Source organism: Acomys minous (genome assembly GCF_964271855.1).
Source record: "Acomys minous genome assembly, chromosome: 4".
NCBI classification, from domain to species: domain Eukaryota; kingdom Metazoa; phylum Chordata; class Mammalia; order Rodentia; family Muridae; genus Acomys; species Acomys minous.
Genome location: NC_140486.1, coordinates 25,685,246 through 25,707,062, shown reverse-complemented (window position 1 = coordinate 25,707,062; position 21,817 = coordinate 25,685,246). Strand labels below are relative to the sequence as shown.

The following is a 21,817-nucleotide window of genomic DNA, read 5'->3' as shown; positions in this document are numbered from 1 at the left end:
ATACAGGCTGAGTAAGTGTTCACTAATATAGTTCTCCACCCAGACTGTCTTGTCCTGAAGCTTGCAGACTGATCCATCAGCCAATGCAGGTCCTCTGAGGGCATTTTTCTATGTCTGGGCTCTCTACTTGATAAGCACCACATGTACGTGTATATGACATATATTTGGGATGTTCATATCTTAGGGACCAAGTATCTGTGCATAACAACATAATCTGAGAAGCACAAGAATAAAGCAGGTAGGTGACGAGACTAGAAAACCCACTAGAGCTGAAAGCCATCAGGATGAGCCATGCCTTGGTGGCTAAGTGCTGCCTTTCATGCAGAAGAGGACCCGACTCTTCAAAGAGAGCAGCAGAGGAATCAGAGGCAGAGAGGGTGGAAAGGGAGCCACGGGATGAAAGAGGGTTCAGTGACAGTGTCAAGATTTATGGGAAAGACAGGATGATGTACGGAGGCAAGGTGGAGAATACGTGCTCTGTGGTGGCCGTGGCTGTGTCAGAGGGTCCCTTCCGACAGTGCCAGCATTCTCCAGCATCGGGTGCTGAGTGCGATACTGTCTGTAAAAGGTAAGTTATCAACAGAAGTAACGAGTGAGTCCAGGTTACTCTCAGATCCACAACCCCCGTCTTTCCTAAAACACCACAGTTTACTGCACCTTCAGCAGGCATCGTTCAGCTCACCCAGGAGCAGAAGTGTGGGCAGGGCTAGTTTGGGAGTGCCGCCTGCTGAAGAGAACCCAGCCTGCCAGTGTGGCTCCAGGTTCCTTCTAGTACTCTCCGTGTGTCTGTGTGTGGTCTCTTGTGCTTTCCTGAGTACAGCCCCTTCTTTCCTCATGCCCCTCTCTCTAACATTCTCCCACAGTGCATTTTATGACCTGCCTTAAATCCTCCTCTCACCCTGAAGGACCATCTCTCTCCTCCACATCCCTGACTCCACATCCCGATTTCCCTCCAAGACTCTGACTCACTCTGTAAGCTAACAGGAAAGGGTAGGTAGCCCTCTCATGATAACTTACCTTTTACAGACATGTTGCGGTGGCCCCCAACCGTAAAATTATTCCATTGCTACTTCATAACTGTAATTTTGCTACTGTTATGAATCATAATGTAAGTGTTTGATACATGAACCCCCAAAGAGTCTAGATCTACAGGCTGAGAACTTACTGCCTTAAATCCTTCTCCTCTTGGTATTTCCTGGGTCTTAACACATGTTGGGTGAAGCAGAACAGCCTGTGTTAGAAATTACATATCACTCTAGCGTAGCTATTTGGAAGCAGGTGCTCTGGTGTGCCTAAGTAGTGACCACAGCATGAAGAACTGTATTAAAGGGTCACAGCATTAGGAAGGTTGAGAACCACTGTTTTAAGATATGGTTATCACAATTGGTTTGAAGAAAATTGTGCTGTAAAAACCTCATAAGGCTAAAAAGCTGTATGCGCTATTTAGTTATTTTTCTTTCTATCAGCCAAAAGGGGCTATCCTAGTCTCAGTTTATCAGATTGGCTTTTCCATAGACTTCTGGACATCTCTGAACTTACTTTCGTCTTATGACAATATGACTTTATAACAATAACTTATCCAAAGTTCTTTGCACTCATCCTATTAGGTTTCACCTGTGAGACCAAGCCACCAGGCAGATGTTCTTGTCAACACCATATTATGGAAGACTGGAGATTAAACCCTGCTTGAGACTTTGGAAAGGTCCCATAGGTTTTCCATCTTCAAGGTCTCTTTCTTTCTTTCTTTCTTTCTTTCTTCCTTCCTTCCTACCTTTGTTTCTCTCTTTCTGTCTCTGTCTTTTTCTCTGTATCTCTTTGTCTGTCTCTGTCTCTCTGTCTGTCTCTGTCTGTCTCTGTCTCTGTCTCTCTCCCCCCCATGTGTATGTGTGTGGACACACCCACGCATGTGGTTGAACATTTATACAACAGCTTTTTGGAGTCGGTTCGCTCCTTCCACCATTCTGACTCTAGGAATCAAATGTATGTTGTCAAATTGATGGGAAGCACCTTTACCCACTGATCCATCTCATCCACCCATTTTCCCCCATTAATATGACAAATAAGGCTGGTACCCTTCCACAGAACTATAGCGTTGATGTAATAGTACAGGATTGTGTCTCCTAGGAATGTTAGAAGCGACACTCCTAAGATCTCACCAACATGACTGCCCAAATATGAGCTGATGAACAATAGACCTGTTGTTGTGGACAGGGAGACACTAAGGAATGCTGAAAGCAGGAGAAACAGTCTTCCCTAGAGAAGAGCGCACCGACTGATTACCCAGTATCAAATGGTTGGCCCTGACACAAATGACACTATATAGACTGAGCAGATTATGTTGATGTGTTTGGGAATATATATGTACACACGTGCACACATACACATACAACACCAACAACATTCAATGAAAACAGAGATCACTCATTTGAAAGTGAGCAAAGAGTGGATATACGGGAGGCTTTGGAGAGAGGAAAAGGAAGGAGAAATATCTTTAAAAAATAACGATTGAAAAAAAAACACAGGGAGCTGTTAAGCAAGTGGGTGTGAGGGTTGAGAGGAAAGCGTAATGGGCAAAGAAAACCAGGGTCACCACTCCCAAACTCCTTTTCTAGTTGCTTGACATCTCTGATGCTTACTGTCTCAAACTGTCAAATGGTCATTTTTATCCTTCGGCTATTATGAGGATGACAATGGGCAGCCATCCAGCCATCACTGGTCCCAGGTTAGTATGCATCAGTCACCTTGTGTGTCTGCCTTGCAACCTAGCACAGATCTACAACTCAGTTAATTTTTTTTCTTTTAATACATGCTGGGTCCTTCTCATGCAGGCTTATTGGTAGATATAGTAAAACCGAAGTCTCCAGGAGCTTAGACTAGCGGTTTGGGAACAGACTGAGTCACACAGTTTGTTTCCAAAGTGAGTCACTTGGTAGCCAGGCCTTTGCCTTAGTAAGCATTAGAACTGGGGAAGAAGGGAGGCCTGCTGGCAGGGCTGGTGCCAGGGCTGGTGCCAGATGGCATCAGACAATAGGGATTGTGCTTTCTGAGGAGAGCAGATCTGTAGAGTTCACTGGATGACTTATTTAAGTTTGCAGTTGTTCCCAATGTTTATGTTTTTCAGATCTCTTTTTATTTCTCAAAAAAAAATTTCTCTTAGAAACATAAGGCATGCTTGTGTGATCTTGGCCAAGTCTCCTTCTCTGGGCGTCATTATAATAATTTGCTAAGTGATGACACTGGGCTAATGTCTCTAAAATCCACTCTGATTTGGTGTTCGGACTCTAAGGTCCAGAGCTGGAGTTTCAGGTATGTTCTTCCGTGCCAAAGACAGAGCACGCTCCATTCATTTCCTGGATTCTGACACACCATCCTGTAATTTCTGCCTGACTCCGAGGGCACCTCATGCCAACTGGTGGTTTTCCATCCTGTCAATTCGATATCACCACTGTCTACCAGGCATAGAGAAAACAATGCTGGTGACAGGAAGATTCAGCAATCTCAAGGGTCCCAAGTAGCCCAAAGGCCGTTTGCTGCTTCCAGGCTCCAGCTGATAGTTTAGGAGTTGGAGGCTTGGTCTTGATTTCAAACAAAACCGTTTGTTGCTTCCAATTTATGACTGGTTGTTGTGGTTACCAAACAAATGGATATACATGGCATTAACTTTCCCTCTCCCTCTCCTTCCTGTTTGCAACAGCAAGGTGGAGCCACCATGGGATTAACAGCAATATGAGTCACTGGGTATAGGGCATGTTTCCATTTGTCAGCCTTTTATTGGTAGTGCTGTTGAGGTGTCATGTCTAAGGCCCATGGATACTGGGAGGCCTTTCATATAGATGGACTCCAAGTCTTAAGCATGCCAAAGAAAAGACTACATATCCATTCTGTAATGGAATACATGCTTATTGATGTGGGGCCCAGACTTCTACACATCTGACCTTCTGTACAGGCTGATAATGGTTGAAATTATTGGATAGGTTTCAGAATGGGACAGGTGAACAGAGAACTGAATTGGGAATGGGTTGTTGCTTGATTATCAACCACTATATAAACTTGGATCCTGGGCTTGAGCCCATTTAAGAGGATGTAGTGACTGGCACAGGGGAGGAAAGCGAAGTTTACCTTGTTCTCCATTTTCCAGAACCAGCCAATTGGAGGGAGGTGCCTGGTGTGGTATGCTGAGAAAGATGGAGCAGCATTTGGGCTTGGGAGAAGAAGATCCTCTGGAGATGGAAGAGCGATATAGGTCTGGAAGAGAGCTGCATTTGATTAGATATGCCTGTCACGGTGGGTGGGAGGCAGTGGGAGAGGATGGAGGGGAATCCTGCATTCTGGTTACTAACTCTTTAAACCTCCTTCCATCTCCACACATTTTATTGCTAGAAATGAAACGATAATGAACTTTATATCTGTAACCATTTCAATTTTCTCAGTGAGATCCAATAACCAGGGTATAAATTTTCAAACATAATTCATTACTAGCAGTGAACCTCTTTGGGATGATTGTCACATGTGCCATACACATTAGACCTGTTTAAAGGTTCCATACGTTAACTATGAGGACACAAAGCAAACATGAAAGAGGTGTTTTCTAAAACTGTCAGGGGGCGATGAACATGGAGTAGGTGAACAGTGTGTGCCACTTTAGAAAAAAAAATACACGTTTTACATAGATATTATACAATACACTGCAAAACTATACTATACACTGCAAAAACAAGCTTTTCACCTCTCTCCAGTCTCCTGGTGCTTTGCCCGTATTTGGTGCATGTGTTTAAACATGGCAAAGAAATACAGCCAGCCATAAAGTGTAGACAGTTTTTTGAGAAGTGGAGATGTTTGGATACAGGGAGAGGGAGCTGCCTTGACAGAGAAAAATATAGGAGTGCTTGGGAAACACAAGCACCAATAAAACCAACCACATTTCTGGGCTGCTAGAAAGCTGATCTAATCTTCAGCTCAACTATAGGAGTATAGATAACACACTTGCAAAGTTATGTTCATGTCTGACTATCACATTATCAGAATGTTGAGGTGATTGTAACCATACGTAATTATCCAAGGCTGGGACATTTGGGAGACGAGAAATCGAGAGGCAAAGGTGGTATGAGCTTCCATCCCGTATTCAGCTCTGTGGTCTCAGCTCAGCTGCAGCTCATCGTTCTTCAGATGAGATGCCCACATAGAGCCATAGCTTGGGTCATCTGGCAAAGCAGACCCTAGGCTGGAGATTTTCTCAGAGTACCTTTACAAAGAAAGAAGGAAGAAGGCAAGAGTGGAAAGAGATGATGGGCTGCAGTGGTCTCACTATGGCCTAGCGCATTCTCTGAGCTCTGGACCTGGGATAGGTCTGCAAGTTATCTTGAATTGAGGTTGAGGATCTATGTGCCTGTTTTTCTTTGTAATCCAGCCACTAGGTAGGGGATGGCTTTCTCCAGGGAGGACATAACCATGGTTAGGAAGCTCTCTCTACTCAGGTGACAGGTTCAACTGTTTGGCCAATGGAGGCAAAGTAATGTTGGTTCATCCATTCCAATTTGGACCATCACAGTGCAGTAGAGGACAGCTGCCAGCCGTTCCAGGCCTATATTTGTCTAGCTCTGTGACTACATAGAGAGACATTTTCCTGCTCTGGTTTGAGCTTTTAAAAGTCCAGAAGAAGGACAATGCTTGCACTAGCTCAGATCATACAAGCTATAACCGGAAATTGAGGAATTATGGCGGATTGACTTTGAATCTTGTTTCCCATTGTGGCAAGAGATGCAAAGCTAGGCAGAATGGGGGAAAGCACAACTATGAAGCAGTGGCCAACCCACGTTTAGTCCACTTTCTCTGCCCTGGGTATGAGGAGACGTCTTGACTGTGGATGACACGAGGAGGCATTACGAGAGTCAGTTCAAGTCCATGGGCAAGAGCGCTGTCACTTCATAACAGAGAAGACAGATGCTCCCGCAACTGGAAGCACCTCAGCAAAGGCAACGTGTCACCCTCATTCTAGGCCTCTATGAAAAGGTTTCCCCTATTTGGATTGCATCAGAATTAGGAGAGAAGGTTTCAACTGATGCTAATTTTGGGGGCTCTGTTGTCAGACACTGGTTCTGTTAGGTATGTCAGATGTGGGGCCTCAGACACTTGTTCTCAAGACTCCTCAGATCTGACTTTCTCGTTATGCCATGCTTGGAGGCATCACAGTTGAATCAGATATTTCAGCAGTGTTCCTCTGATTGAGTTATCTGTGTGTTTGGAGTTCCAGGGTGGAGTGTGAGAGGAGATACAAAAAGAGTTTGCACCAGCTTGTTCACTTTGTCATCTCATTATCCAAGAAGTGGAACAGAGTTTAAAATCCACTAGCCTAGATTTCTATATGATCTTCCAATTATAAAGACCTATTAATAACATGGATTTTTCCAGGGGAAACAACACATCACTGTTGTTCGCTGTTGTTGGCATTTGATGAAAAGACGCTTATTGAGCGTGTCCTTTTTTGCCCTTCACATTTTAATTGTTTGAGAAGTTCACACATGCGTGTAATGTCTTTTGATCAAGGATACTCCCTCATTCCCTCCTGACCCTTTTATCCCTCACCTAACCCAATATTTTTGCCTCTCAACCTCATGTATTCTTTTTAAAAGTCCACTGAAGTCACTTAGTGCTGCCTATATGTGTGAGTTTTTCTTTTACTTATAAATGCTTCCTGAGGCCAGCATAAAAGGACATCTGTGGATGCAAGGATAAGAAGAAAACCACATGTGAGTTCCTTTGGAAATTTTTGCAGTCAGGACATGTCTCCTATGATTCAGCAAAAGTGATTATTTTGGGAGCAACAAAAGATATTCTTCTTTTAAAAGTACAAACTTATGTAACACTGCCAGAGAAACTAAAATAGATTTCAAATGTATTAACTCTTGTTCATAATTTCAGGCTACCATTCTCAATGTGCAGAGATTTAATTTAGCTTTGTGCTGTGTTTATTTTTCCCCTCTGAGCATTATTTTATATCCATGTCTTTATATGTCTCTATGGCTTTTTTAGTTCTGGCATTTGAAGCTATGTACTGCAGAGTTTTAGTGTCTAAGACTGACTTTATTTCTCTGATTTTGGGAGGATTTTCTTCCATCTTGCACCATTACAAATGGAATTATCCTGTACCATTTGGCATCTGCCCTCACAGGTGCCTTTCCCAGCAGCCCCAGAAAGCTCAGCTCCCAAGGATGTGAGCTTTCCCTTCGTCCCCAGCATGTGATCCAGTAGCCTCCCCATCCAGCTGGGCCACCTCCTTGTTTTCATCAGAGCTGAGGATCTCCTGGTCACAATCCCTAGGAGAGGGTTCTCGCTTTATCATGCACAGTGCACCAGTGAAGTGTAATGTACCGTGGTAGCATACGGGATTCTTGGACTCATGGGCACCATCTTATGCATAGCGACCTGTTAAGCTACATAAGCCTGTCTCTGTGACTACAAACACTCCAAAGCCATTTGCTCAGTGAGCGAGAGATTTCAACAGTCATTTGTTGAAGGGTGGGCATCAAATTATTTAACACTCAGACCTTTTGAATGTTAAATAAGAGGTTTTTTCCGAGTGTTTCAGAAATTGAAATATGATAATCATATAGATTTCTGGAAGACAGACATGTTTCAGTTTTCCTTTTATTCTGAATACAGTCTAGTTTCTTTCAAAGATTGATAAAGAATTACATTAAAAGTCATTTTCAAGGTTTTTACTTTTGTTTATTGTTAGTGGTTTTCCAGTTTGGAATATTAGGACAAACTCCTTGTCAGAGAAACCTTTATTTTTTCACCATATAGATGAACTTTATTTATTAGATTTCAATTAGACTAGTCCACAATCAAATGAATCACCTAACACTTAATAATTTGTAATTATTGACCCATGCTTCCTGCATATGGCATTACTACACATAACTAGAGATTACTTTGCTCATATTAACTGCCTCTAAGAATTGTCTTGTTTGAGAGCAATACTTGATGAAAATTTGAAAAACACCTAACTGTAATAATAGTAAGGATAATAATGATTTTAACTTCCCTCCTGTTTCATCCTTGGTTCATCAGTCAGGTCACACCTATCTGTTACTTTCTGGGCCAATTTTGGTCACTTATAGTTTTATAAAAGTCATTAATGTCACTGAACACCCAAGCATAGCATTTTGAGCAATAAAAGGCATTTTTTTCTAAGTGATAAAGTATATGTTGCCATGAATTTCAACACACAATAAGAAACTGCTATTCCACTTCTGCATTAGTTTTGTTCCCCAGAGGCAAGCAGTTCCAGCTTTTTTTTTTTTTGCCAATTTTATTTTATTTTTAAAAATTGTAATATTTTATTCAGATTACAACTAAATTGTTATCCCATTACTTTACTTGTATCCTCCTCCCATTCCTCCCTTCCTCCTGCTTTCACCCTATTCCCCTCCCCTAGGTCTATGACCAATGGGGACCTCCTGCCCCACTATGTGGTCATAGGCTATCATGTCTCATCTAGGTAGCCCACTTATTCTTGAGTGCCACCAGGCCTCCCCACCAAGGGGAGGTGGTCAAATATGGAGCACCAAGTTCATGTCAAAGTCAGTCCCTGCTCTCCACCTAACTATGGAGAATGTCCTGTCCATTGGGTAGATAAGAGTAGGGGTTCGATGTTTACTATTGTATTGTCCTTGGTTAGTGCAATAGTTTGAGCAGACCTCCCTGGGCCCCGATCCACCCATCATGATATTCTTGTAGGTTTCTAGGACCCTCTGGGTCCTTTTATTTCCCCATATGCTATATTTCTCTCACCTAGAGTCTCAGTAGGATGTCCTTACATCTATCCCAATCTCCTGGTAAGTGAAGACTTTCGTGGGACATGCATTTTGGGCTAGTACCCAATTATAAGTGAGTATATAACCATATGAGTCTTTCTGCTTCTGTGTTAACTCACTCATTATGATCATCTCTAGTCCTATCCATTTGTCCACAGATTTCGACATTTCCTCATTTTTAATAGCTGAGTAGTATTCCATAGTGTAAATGTACCAAAGTTTCTTTATACATTCTTCAACTGAGGGGCATTTAGGCTATTTCCAGGTTCTAGCTATTATGAATAAGGCTGCTATGAACATGATTAAGCATATGTCCTTGTTGTGTGATGGAACATTATCTGGGTAAATTCTAAGGAGTGGAATAGCTGGGTCTTGAGGAAGACATATTCCCAATTTTCTGAGAAAGCACCAGATTGATTTCCAAAGTGGTTGTACTAGTTTGCATTCCCACCAGCAATGAAGGAGTGTTCCTCTCTCCCCACATCCTCGCCAGCATGTGGTGTTACTTGAATTTTTGATCTTAGCCATTCTGATGGGTGTAAGATGGAATCTCAGAGTTGTTTTGATTTGCATTTCCCTGATGATTAAGGAGGTTGAGCATTTCTTTAAGTGTTTCTCAGCCATTTGATATTCCTCTGTTGAGAATTCTGTTTAGTTCTGAGCCCCGCAGCTCCAGCTTTTAATGAGGCCTCTATTACCCATTTCATCCTTTCTGAAGAGATCACACCATCATTACTTTATAATCTCCCTATATTTTGCTTTTCTCCTATTCTCTGTTCTCAGAGATCCCAAGACCCCCAATTCTAGGGTAAAGAGTTCTGTTCTCTCTCCGTACAAGATGTTGAAACCATGCATCCAAGTTTGCCTTCTCTTTTCTTCTTTTCATCCTTGCTGACTTATAACTACACAAGCCGTTTTCTGTCTAGTGAGTTCCAGGAAGGAAAAGAGATAAATCATATTCATAATCTCCCATGATTAGATGATAATTTCAAAAACTATTTTTTAAAAGTCTGAGTGAGTTAATCAATGAAAATATATCAACAAACGATGAGAGATAAAATATTCTCAGTGCCTAAGATTCAAAAGGTACAAAATGTTTTGGAGCAAAAGCATTCCCTCTTACCATGGCCTCTGGCCAACTAGTCCTCTGCAACCACTGTCAACACTTTCTTGGCAGCTTCCTGTGAGATATTATTGCAAATTCTTGTGCTTATTGGTTTGACACTTTGTGCACAGTTCTACACTGTGTTTGTACCTCACACCAAACAGTTTATTTTGTAAATTTCTTATCCTTATGTGAAAAATGTTTTCTTCCTTTTTTTCCTTTTATATAGTTAGCTAGTTGTTAGTTAATTAGGTAGTTAGTTAGTTTACAAGTTGTGATGCAAATGTCTTGCACATGCTAGTTAGGCAAGCATTCTACGTCTCTAGCCCTTGACGTTCTGGGCTCAGGGTACGCTTGCAGCCTCTACGTAATTCAGGCTAGCTTCTAACTCTTCTTTTGTTAACAGTTTCCAAGTGCCAGGATTTCAGATCCTCTAAAATGAGCCAATTGTGCTAACAACCTTGGTTTGGGGCTTCTAGCTCCTGTACTGTGAGAGGATACATTTTTGTTATTTTAGATTATTTGATTTGTAGTAATTTCTTATGATAGTCTTAGGAAAACATAAACTCTAATTTGGACATAGAAAGGGATGGTAATGTAAGCGGAATTTTAAGAAGTGGTGGTATAGATATTGACAAGGTATTATATAGATATTAATGAGATCAATTATTCAACACATGTTTACATCCTAAACATTTGAACAACTTTTGTGTGCATATCTTATAAAAGCCACGATGAATCAGATATATATCCATTAGATCTGGATACAACTTAGGATATCTATACTGAAGAATGCGACAGGAAGCCTTAGGAAACACTGCATGTAGCGGAAGTTGAGGAAAGATGTAGAAAATTGGTTATGGGTACTGGAAAGGGTTATGAAGCAAAGAACCCCATCGGCCAGTCACTCTATCAACATGTCACTGCAGTATTTCACAACAAATAAGTTCTCCACAGGTTGTTGTATTTTAGATCATCCTGAACTAGGTGCAGAGACACCATGGGGAACAACAAAGGGACAGTTTCTGTCCTTTGTGGCTTCTAGTATTGACCAAAGACATTATAAGAAGTTGTTATTTTATTCTAACTACACGAAGTGACGCATGGGATGTGGCATGAATGGGAACTTTGGAGGACCTCAGTCCATCTAACCTGGTGTTGATGGTATGGTGATTTGAATAAGAATGCACTTCGGCCTCCCAGGGGCTCTTATATTTGAATGTTTGGTCATCGGGGAGTGGCACTACTTGAGTGGGATGAAGGGACATAGCCTTGTTGGAATAGTTCTGGCCTCATTAGAGGAAGTGTGTCACCGGAAGTGGGCTTTGGGGTTTCAAAAGCCCGAGCCAGGTCCAGTGTCTCTTTCTTCCTGCAGATCCAGATGTAGAGCTCTCCTCTACCTCTCCGGCACCATGTCTGCCTGCATGCTGGCATGCTTCCTGCCGTGATGATAATGGACTAAACTGCAGAACCTGGTAAGACAGCCCAATTCAATGCTTTGTTTTATATGAGTTGCCATGGCCACGGGGTCTCTTCACAGCTGAGAGTGCTGACTAAGACACATGGAGAATTGACCGCCGTAGCATATCACAGGAGCATAGCATGTCTTATGCCGATGTGCCCGTTGACAATAAATGAAGCTTGTCATTTTTCCTTTAAATCTAAGAAGTTTACCTTGTAGAGGAGTTCGATAACTGCCATGTTTTGCTAGAAATGTCAAGAGCAGGCTTTTAATCTTGACTCTGGTTCATACTTCTTTTCTACCACCATGTACTCATCACAAATAGTTGCACATATTTGTATCTATAGCTACATTCATGTATGCATGACCTCTGAGTTACCAAAATGCAAACTTCACAAAGTATTTGCCCACTAACACTATGAATCCCACTCATATGTGAAGAACACCTTTATAATTTCAGCTCTTTACTTATACTGTCATAATGAATACTGGGGTCTTCTTTCTTTCTTTTGGAAACAGGCGTGTTGTGCAGGAGTTATTCAGGATTGGCTTCCCAGTCTATAGGAAAGACTTCATGGATCCTGTTACCTTTGCTGGGATGTTCTGTGTCACAGACTTTCCAGGCGGGCTCGAGTGGATATCCATGGTAAGAAAGTTATATTTAACGCCTGAACTCTCAACCCTGGGGACTCTCATGGCTCAGCTGCCAAAATGTCATCTGAGATGCTTTTCTGCACGCCACAGAGGCTTCTTTATGCTCAGAAGAGAGCTACAATTTTGCTGAGACTTGGCAGCCCCTCCTCTGAGCTGGAGACACTCGGGGGAAAAATCTGTGTTTGTGTGCACAGGCAGGGCCCTTCCTTCAACATGAGGCTCTGTTCCAAGCTGCGTGTAACAGGCCTTCACAGCAGGCTCAATTTTCTCAATCTTGTTATTGGTTCTTCTCAATAACCACAGATTCCACATCAAACCAGCAGGACCCAGAGATGGTTGGAAAGCAAAGGTACAGGTGTCCCTCACCATGAACATCCAAAGTTAGTACATTATGCTCACTCCCAAAGCAGGAAAATAGTTGCAAATGCATTACAGTCATTGATTTTTCAAAGAACATCATATGATATAAACAGCCTATACAGGACCAAAAAAAAAAAAAAAACAAAAAACAAAACAAAAAACAACAACAACAAAAACAAAAAACAAAAAAAACCCCGTCACTACACTCACTATTAGTTTACTATGAATGACGCATACTTTGCTCACTGTGGAAAAGGAGAAAGCAAACATGTTTTGAAAGCAGACAGACACAGTTGTAAATTCTGGCCTCAACACTGCTACTCTGGTTATTTAAGAAGAATGTTGTCATATCTTGCCAGCCTTCATCCTCTTTTGTGTAAGATGAAAGCCACATATCCACAGAGGACTAAAGAAGACAGGGACTCTGAAACACCCGGAACTATGCCTTGGCCTTGGAGACAGTCAAAAAAATATGAATGTATCTGTGCATTTTCTCTTTAGGTTTTCTAAAGCAAAAGTACTGGAAGATGATTTGGGTGGCTTGGGTCTCTATGGAAACGGCTTTGAGAGTTTTGATTTGTGGAAACACATTTTTGAAATATTAAGCAAGTTGTTTTCATTCTAAGCAAACCTCTAATAGCTCCTGGAGTTTTTATACCCACAGTTTAAAAGTGCACAGATAGATGGCAACATTACTGACTTCCAAGAAAACAATGTGAGACAGAACAAGATTTCACAAAATTGGGCTTTCATGTAAGAAGTCAAACAAGGAAAACCACAGTGACATGAGTTAAGAAGGGATGAGGATATGAAAAAAAAGAATTCTTGTATCACTGGGGGGTGGGTCATTGGAAACTTGGAGTGAAAGTGGGGTCACTTGGAAGCATGAAGGCTTAGTGAGACTGAAGAGTAGATGGCAACAGGGGGAGATTACACACTCTGTACCTGGTAAAGCCCAGGCCAATGCTGCCATTGTGGCAGGACAGCAGAAAAGAAGTCATGCTTGAAGAGGTGACAGGGGGTGCTGGGACGAGCACTGGGAACATTGACCACTTCAGCATGAGAGTTCCCGAGTCCCAAAACAGAGATGGGAAGGAATAGAAGTTCTTTATACCTAGAGGGACTGGAGTTAGGTTGAGAAGACCCTTAGCCTCTCTGTAACCAAAGTCCATAGTGGAGAGACACGGGCGGTAGGACATCACGCCTTTAGGCACAGATGTGTTAAGAGGGTAGAGGTGGGCGGGGAAGGTGACTCCAGTAGACGTACCTGGAGTCTAGGAGCAATGTGAGAGAGGTTCTACAGCACAGCCCACAGTCCTAATTCCCCAACCCAGTGTCATTGATCATGTTTCCTTTTGCCCCCAGCTTCAACGGCAGGGAATACCCTGAGCAGGACAGCAGAGTCCTCATGAGAGCTTAGATTACATGCTGTTCAAGGTTATGCCTCAGAGAGGGAGGAGAGCTGAAGTGATAAACCCCAATTAACTGGGTATCAGAAAGTACATTTCTTTTAGAATGATAAAGAACTATCCTTTTCTGCCTGCATGATTGATCGAGTATAAATTTATCCATGCGCCAAACATAAGCTTTTACCTCCCAAGCTTTTCAATAGGAAGGGCCTTGTAATCCTTGGCACAGCATGCCCCACCATGCATTGCAAGCATCTTCTCAGTTGTCTATGTGCCTTACTAACATGAAGGAACCCAAGACCAGTGCTCAATGTGTTGGCTTTCCACATCTTAGCTAGCACTTGGGACATGACAGATGCTCAATAAATATTTATAGGATTATCTAATGGCCGTGCCTTTTTAAAAATAACTGGCAAGAATCTTTTACATAAACAAACCATACACAACTACATCTATGAACAAATACATAAAAGAGAAAAGGCAGGGTACAAATAGAACCAGAGGCCCATATTAGGAAGGCTGAGTTGAACAGGACAAATTGACCGTTTTGTTTGTGAAGTCCACTGATTCCTAGAAATCATACAGTTTGGCAAAGTTCCTAGAAATCATAGCGCTCTTTTAGAACAGATTGCATAGCGCTGCGTTAAATTTAATACGAAGATCACAAACTCTGTGCTAAATTAGATGCTCAGTTATTATCAACTGTAGACCAGAATTGTAAGAGCTAGCAACGGAATACAATTTATTCTTGAAATTCAGAACGTTTTGCTTATTAAAAAGGTGCTTTCCAAGAGATCGTAAACATGCTAGTGGTAAAGATGATGACAGTTTGAGGATACACAGATCAGTACCAATTTGTGTGTTTTAATGAGGACACGCATTCTATCACAAATCTAAGTGCTTTGGGCAAAGCGAGATAGGCATCTGAAGGTCAGGTTTACTTTGAAGAGCCGCGTGGAACAACAGCACAGGCAGGGCCAGGTTACAGCAAGAAGCAGAGGTGGTTTCAGGATCATTGAGGCTACGAACATCAGGCGAATCATCTTCAAGTTTGCTGTGGCAAAACACCAACACAAGAAGGAACTGTGGTGCTCAGGAACTGAAAACTCACTGTGGCGCTCAGGACAGCTGTCCTTTTGTGACTTTACGTCATGAGGTTTACCTAATGTCACATTTTGGAAAACCAAGGGGATTTTTGTTAACAAAACAAAACAAAACCCCACCTAGCCGGGCAGTGGTGGCACATGCCTTTAATCCCAGCACTCGGGAGGCAGAGGCAGTCAGATCTCTATAAGTTCGAGGCCAGCTTGGTCTACAAAGTGAGTCCAGGACAGCCAAGGCTACACAGAGAAACCCTGTCTAGAAAAAACAAAACAAAACAAAAAACCAAACCAAAATAAAACAAAACAAAACAAAAAACCACAGGGGGAGGGGGAGAGAAAAAGAGAGAAAGAGAGAGGGAGAGGGAGAGGGAGAGGGAGAGAGAAGAAGGCTCTTAATTGTATGAACTTCTAGCTGCTTTGGAGCCCTGCTCCAGATAGTCCGATCACAGTGTTTGTAGTGTCCATGGGGCTCAGACAATTGGACCATATGTGTGAGCAGTGTATGTGGCTGTTAGACAGGGCTATTTTGCAGACTCTCAAGACACACAGAATTGGCATTCCACCTTCTGTCATCAAAGATGAGACTGTTGTATTAAGCTTAATTTGCTTTGATGACAGAAGGACTATCATATGGTTCTCTCAGTTATGTCTCCTAGAGTTTTTCATAGCTACACAAAATCATGAACATATATAAGACATCAAAGTAGAATGAAACTGTCTAGGGGGATGGATGAGGGGACTAACGGAGTTGGGCACGAGGTGGCATGGCAGGGGTGCATGAGAGGGAATATGTTCAATGTACAGTATATACTGGTATAAGAACTAAAAAAAAAAAAAAAAGAAAAAAAAAGAAAAAAGAAAAAGTGGAGTATCATTACTGTTTTTTTTTGTTGTTGTTTTTGTTGCTTTTAAGATAGATTCTCACTCTGTAGTCCAGGCTGGCCTGGAACTTACTCTGTAGCTCAGGTTAGTCTCAAATTCATGGGCAAGCTTCCTGACTTAAGTCTTCAAATTCTGAGGTCACAGGCACAAATCACCATGCCTGGCCTTGATTGTACGTTTTGTTTGCATCATCGGGCTGAGAATTTCCGTAGAAAATGACATTTTCTTCTATGGTGGCTCACTCACATTGCACTGCACAGTTGACATAATCATAGTCTTATGTCCTGGAGGAAGACTTTCCAGACTTTTCTGATAAGAATTCCATATCATCCTGAGCATGAAGCCGGTTCTAGGTGCTGCTGTCTGCAGCTGCCTCCTGCCATTGATGATCGTTCTTCTCTCCCTCGAGAGAGTGAGAGGGGGGGAACACAGTCTGAGTGGACTTCAGCTTACTTATTATTATGGTGTTTAAAATCAGAGCTCTAGGTCTGCTTGGTACAGGACTTCTTCTTACTGCCTTGACTGTTCTATACTTACTGTAAAGACAAAGGAAGCAGCAGTCTTATGTTACAACTGTCTGCCGTTGAAGCTTAGGCCACAAGATTTTTGTCTTTCCTTGTGAAACGTTTGCTTTGCAGCATTTTGACCTGGACAGAAAGGGCAGCAGATCTTAAGTTTAAGATACAGACCGTTTCTGGGATTCTGTGCCTAGCCACATTCCTGCCTCTTTGAATAAAAATAAGTTTTTATTTGATTAAAAAAAAAAGAATTCCATATCAATACACATAGAATATTTCTGAAAGCATTTAAGAATAAAGCATTATTGCATAGCATGGCCTGCCTGGGCTTTAAGACTTCTGACTAACCTGGACTGGAGATCCGGTTATATCATTTGCTTGTTGTGACCCTGTGCCAGCGGTCCATTTATCTGGTTAAAAGTTAGATTCAGGCCAGACTGAAGTGGATGGCACTCAGGTCCAGCTTAGATGCTGTGGTGAGGGTGTCATGTCAGACAAAAAGGTAGAATTTAGTTGTGATGACATTTGAGGATGTGGAGGAGGATAAGTAGCTTGGAGAATATGGCAAGGGACCCACTTACTACTCTATACATGAGTGAGCTCATGTGCTGGATGCCGAAGCGCTCCAGTTCACCATGCATGTCTCTGTGATGATGGACCCGGAAGGGCAGACGGCCCCTTGCCTTACCTCCATGAAGAAACCCAAGGTCTGACATATCCGGATCCTCATTCACTGCCAGCTGGAAGCTATGAGGACTGGGGTCGAGAATGTGCTCGTTCTTGGCTGAGCAGGCGCTGTCTTGACTTGGCTTGGGTTACTTTTCTAGGCTTCCATTAGACATATAAATAATAAAGGCCACCCCTTCAGCCCCTACTCTTCACCAGGTTAGATTCATCATATGGAAAAGAGTCATGCAAATAAAACTTGCCCCATAGAGCTGTTGTCAGAACCGAACACAGTAAAATAGGCAAGAGCTCCTGGTCTAATGGCTGGAGACATGGTCTCACTATAGCCCTTGCTAGCCTGACCTCGAACTTGCTATACAGAGTAGCTGACCTCAAACTCAGAAATCTTCCTGCCTTGGCCTCCAAGTGCTGGGACTATAGGCAGGTGCCACCAGCACTGCAATTGTTTTTTTTTTGTTGTTGTTGTTGTTGTTGTCTGTTTTACGCTATTGCTTCATGAACTAGTCAATGCCTATACACATACAGATGCTTTCAAACATTTGGTCCTATTTTTAGAACTAGCACAGAATGGCTTTTCTTTCTTGTGTGTGAGATTTTGGGGGAGTAGAGGTCACAAATGCACTTGGGTGCATGAGGAATGTGTGAGAAAGTACCAGAAAAAAAAAAAAAAGGCTGTGTGAGACCCTGGGTGAACGCCAGTCAATCAGGACATTTATCTGGAAACCACCCTGTAATTTGGAAATGGAACTGGATGCCAAGGTGGGAAAGGGTGGGGCAGCTTGGGGCTTTTGGTGTCCCTAACCACTTGAACTCTCTTCCCACTGTGCTAGGTCAACAATGAGGCCGGCACCCACCCCGCCTTCTCTGTACTATCTTCTCCATCTCCAAGAAACACGAACAAAATGGAAGGAAGGAAAAGACACAATGGGCAAAATGTTGAGGGCCGCTTGCCTTTTTGAGTCCCTGGCAGTAAGCAGGGTTTTCTGTGAGGGGCACAATCATGTGGACATTTAAAATATCACAACATCCCAGGCTTTCACCAGAGCTTCATGGGATTCCAATGAGCCTAGTTCATCTGCTTGATTTGTGGAAGATGCAGTCCACAGAACAGATGGAAACAATCAAATGATGAGAGCCAGCGTGAATCTGGGTGTGAGGGTGGCAGCGAAGAAGAGTCTGCAAAAAGCTGAGCAGTGGGCCCCAAACTTCTGTTCTCTCTCATGTTGTCCAGACAGAAATTCATTTTTTTGTTAGACAAGCTTCTCTAGAACCAAGAGACAGGCAGATAGATGAGTAAACAGACAGACATACAGACAGACAGAACATATTCTCTTACATAATTGTGGAGGCGATAGAGTCCTATGATTTGCTGTCATAATCCTACATGGGTTTGAAGACCAGAGAGCCAGTGGCATGGGTCCTAACTTTGATCTGAAGTCTTGACAATCGGGAACATTCTTCCTTCCTGACTTCTGGGAGGTAAATGGGGAGACGGATGGGCCAGCTCATCAGTCAGGTAGCGGGAATCCAGACTCTCTCCAGCTCCTTGTCTTAGTAAGACCCTCATTGGTGTCTGTACTGACCTGGGGAGAGTAATCCGTTTTATGCCATCCACTGATCCAAAGGACAACATCTCCCAAAGCATCTACACCGATGCCTGGCAAGTGATGTTTAGCCAGCTTTCTGGGCATCACAGCTGTTTTGGGAAGATGGAATATCTTCAAATGGAGATGCTTTTTCAAAAATCTGGAGCCGGGAAGTACTAAAGTCAGAAGAGAGAGATTTAATATGTGTGAAGCAGCTGGGCCAACCATGTCAGGGTCCATATCACTTAGTGATGAGCATAAACTCACCTTTGTTCATGACCAACCCAACTACAGAGGTCAGAAAATGTCAAAGAAGGATGTGTGGAATGCAGACACCAACATCATTATTTATTGCCATGTACTGTCTGAATGCCTATATGAATCAGGCAGCCACGTTGAATGAATGAGATAACACGTGAAACCACTTCGCTAACTTGATGACATGATTAATAATAATTAAACATGAGAAACAGTGATGAAATACAGAATCCAGGAGGCAAGACTTCTGCGTGTTGAAACTATTTTTTTTATAAAAGTGATAGTTTACCATCACAACCCACTGAGAACCCCAATGTTTCTTGGTTTTTCATGTGTGTGGGTCTGGCCTCCTAGATGAGAAGTTCTTTGTAGTTGAAAGAGACCTAGGTATACAGGTATAGCTCAAAAGGCAACATTACTCTAGAATACATTCTAAGATGTACAAGGTTTATTGTGTGCTATAGTTTGGATTGTCAGTGTCCCCCAAAGGCCCATGTCTTGAAAACTTGGTCCCCGTTGGGCTCCATTGGCTAGTGGTGGCATCTCTAGGAGCGGCGGCTGGATGGAAGCTACGTTGCAGGAGTACGCCCTCTTTGAAAGTGATCCTGGGACCCTGACTATATCCTGCCTTTCCGTGAGGTGACTTTGCTCACACATACCTTACCATGTCTTTGTTCTGCTAAACAACGATACTAACAGACCATAGACAGAAACCATAAGCCAAAATATATATTTCCTAATGTTAAGTTGATTCCTCTCATTTGACCCAATGACTGATGCTAACACATTATAGAAGAAATTCCATTAATGTTTTTATAGTTAAGATGTAATTTAGAAGGTGAGTATGGTGCCGCACACCTTTAATCCTGGCACTTGGGAGGCAGAGGCAGATGGATCGCTATGAGTTCGAGGCCAGCCTGGTCTACAAAGTGAGTCCAGGCCAGCCAAGGCTACATAGATAAACCTTGTCTCAAAAAACCAACCAACCAACCAAACAAACAAACAAAAACCAAAACCAAAACAAAAACAGAAAACCAACCAACCAACCAACCAAACAAACAAAGATGGAATTTCGATAGTCTGGTCCAGTATTGTAAAGACCAGCTTCTACAGCTGTGAGTTGTGACCCTGGATGTCAGTGGTTCTCAGGGGTATGGCCCATGCCCCTCTTGGAATCACATATCCAATATTTTCATTATGAATCATAACAGTAGCAAGATTACACTTATGAAGTAGCAATGAAATAATTGCATGATTGAGGGGGGGTCACACAACATGAGGAACTGAATTAAACAGTCACAGGGTTAGGAAGGTTGAGAACCTCTGCTACATGTGATTACACAGCTGAGTGTGAGGATCACAAAAATTGGCAACAGTAAAAGGTTTCTGAACACAAGTGTGTAATAAGTCCAAAGTGGAATGTTCGTCCATGTGGCATTGTTTAACATCACTGTGGCCCTTGGTCCTGAACACAATATATGTGCACTTTTGTGCTGTGTGCTGTGGTCAGACCACCCAGTGCCCATGAACCTCACTTGGGACGTCTCAGCTTGGATTTGAGACTATTGATGTTGTAAACTGCAGTGTTGTTGCTGTACATAGAATGCTTTCTGTTCTTGAAGAAGCATCGTGCTTTCATTATGGAAAATGGAGACTTCATTAGTTTCTTATTGTTGTTTCTCAGCATGTATGATGTATCAACTGATGTTATGCTTGCATGACGTTGTTTAAATTGTGGACTTCAGTGGATTTTGGTATGGGATTAGGGCAGAAATGTGAATAGTTTCTGAAGTGGTCTTAAGTATGCAGTTTATGATAGATATGTGTGACAAGTGGTGTTCTCAGCATTGCAGTAGCAAAGTGACAATATAGATCAGTTCTGAAAATGCTAAAGTTCTGTGCCACACAGTATCATATATTCAGGTCAAGACTTAATTTTTTATGTGAAAACAAGCAAGTACAGCCACTCATCAAAGTGTGAAAATTTGCTTTGATCTCTAATAAATGATAAAATTACACGCATATCAAGCAATTGTTTTGAACTATTTAATGTGACTTATAACCGGTACATATTTGATTTATATGCTTATTTTATACACACATATACCGGAAGTTATGCACAAATTTCTCCACCAAAAGGTTCTTGAGTAAAAAAGCTTGAGAAGCCCTGTTAGGGAGTGTTCCTGGCTCCATAACTTGGCAGCCCTGTGGCTTTGCCAACTGATTTCAACACTTAGCAGATAGATATTTTCATTTATAAAATATAAATCTTGTACCATAGTTCCTAGGACATAGTAAGGGTCTAATAAACAGGTGGATGTTGATTGCTATTTTTGTTTGTTTTATTACTAAAACTTGGTGTTCAGAAAGAAAGCAGGACTTGTCCAGCTCCACATAGAGGGGTGCGCACTGGCTGAAACCCAGTTTTTCCGCCTTACAAGTTAGTTATTTCTCAGGAGTCTTGTTGATCACTATTGAGCAGTCCGTACTTACAGACTTGGCAGTGAAAGGCCATTAAACAGCCTATCAGTTTTATCAGTCTTGGCCCAGTTTCCGCCTGCTTGAACTCCTCTCCCCCAATCTACCTCATTCTCTACCTCAGAGTGGCAGTCGTCTTAACTCCCGCCCAGAGAAATATTGACGACTCCTACTTAGAAGAGACCATAAAATGAGGTCGAGACTTTGGAAGACTCACCACTTCCCCTTTCTGTACTTTCATTTTTGTGTAAGATGAGAAGGGTTGCCTAGGGCCAATAACTAACCGATCGCTGAGTGGAGACTGGCCAATGTGCTGTGTGGCAGAGCAAAAGACTGAGCTGTACCAGCTCCTGACTCTTAGCCATTTCACAGTTTACTGAAGATACTGAGAGAAATCGTCAACTATGAAGCTATAAAGACTCACTAAAAACATCAGTCCATCAAACAGTTAATTCCTTCCCCCCAAGATATTTTGCTAGTTATTTGAGAACTTTTTACA

The 21,817-nt window shown here is 42.3% G+C and overlaps 1 protein-coding gene across 1 annotated transcript; it reads left to right on the top strand.

The window, feature by feature from the left end:
- The first annotated feature begins 252 nt into the window (after positions 1–252).
- On the top strand, positions 253–20,758 carry LOC311596759 (uncharacterized protein). Its single transcript, XM_084780542.1, has 5 exons — positions 253–568; positions 4,139–4,284; positions 11,297–11,396; positions 11,903–12,029; positions 17,827–20,758. The coding sequence occupies exons 1-5, from the start codon at positions 285–287 to the stop codon at positions 17,953–17,955; spliced, it is 786 nt and encodes a 261-aa protein (XP_084636668.1). The 5' UTR covers positions 253–284; the 3' UTR covers positions 17,956–20,758.
- The last annotated feature ends 1,059 nt before the right edge of the window (positions 20,759–21,817 follow it).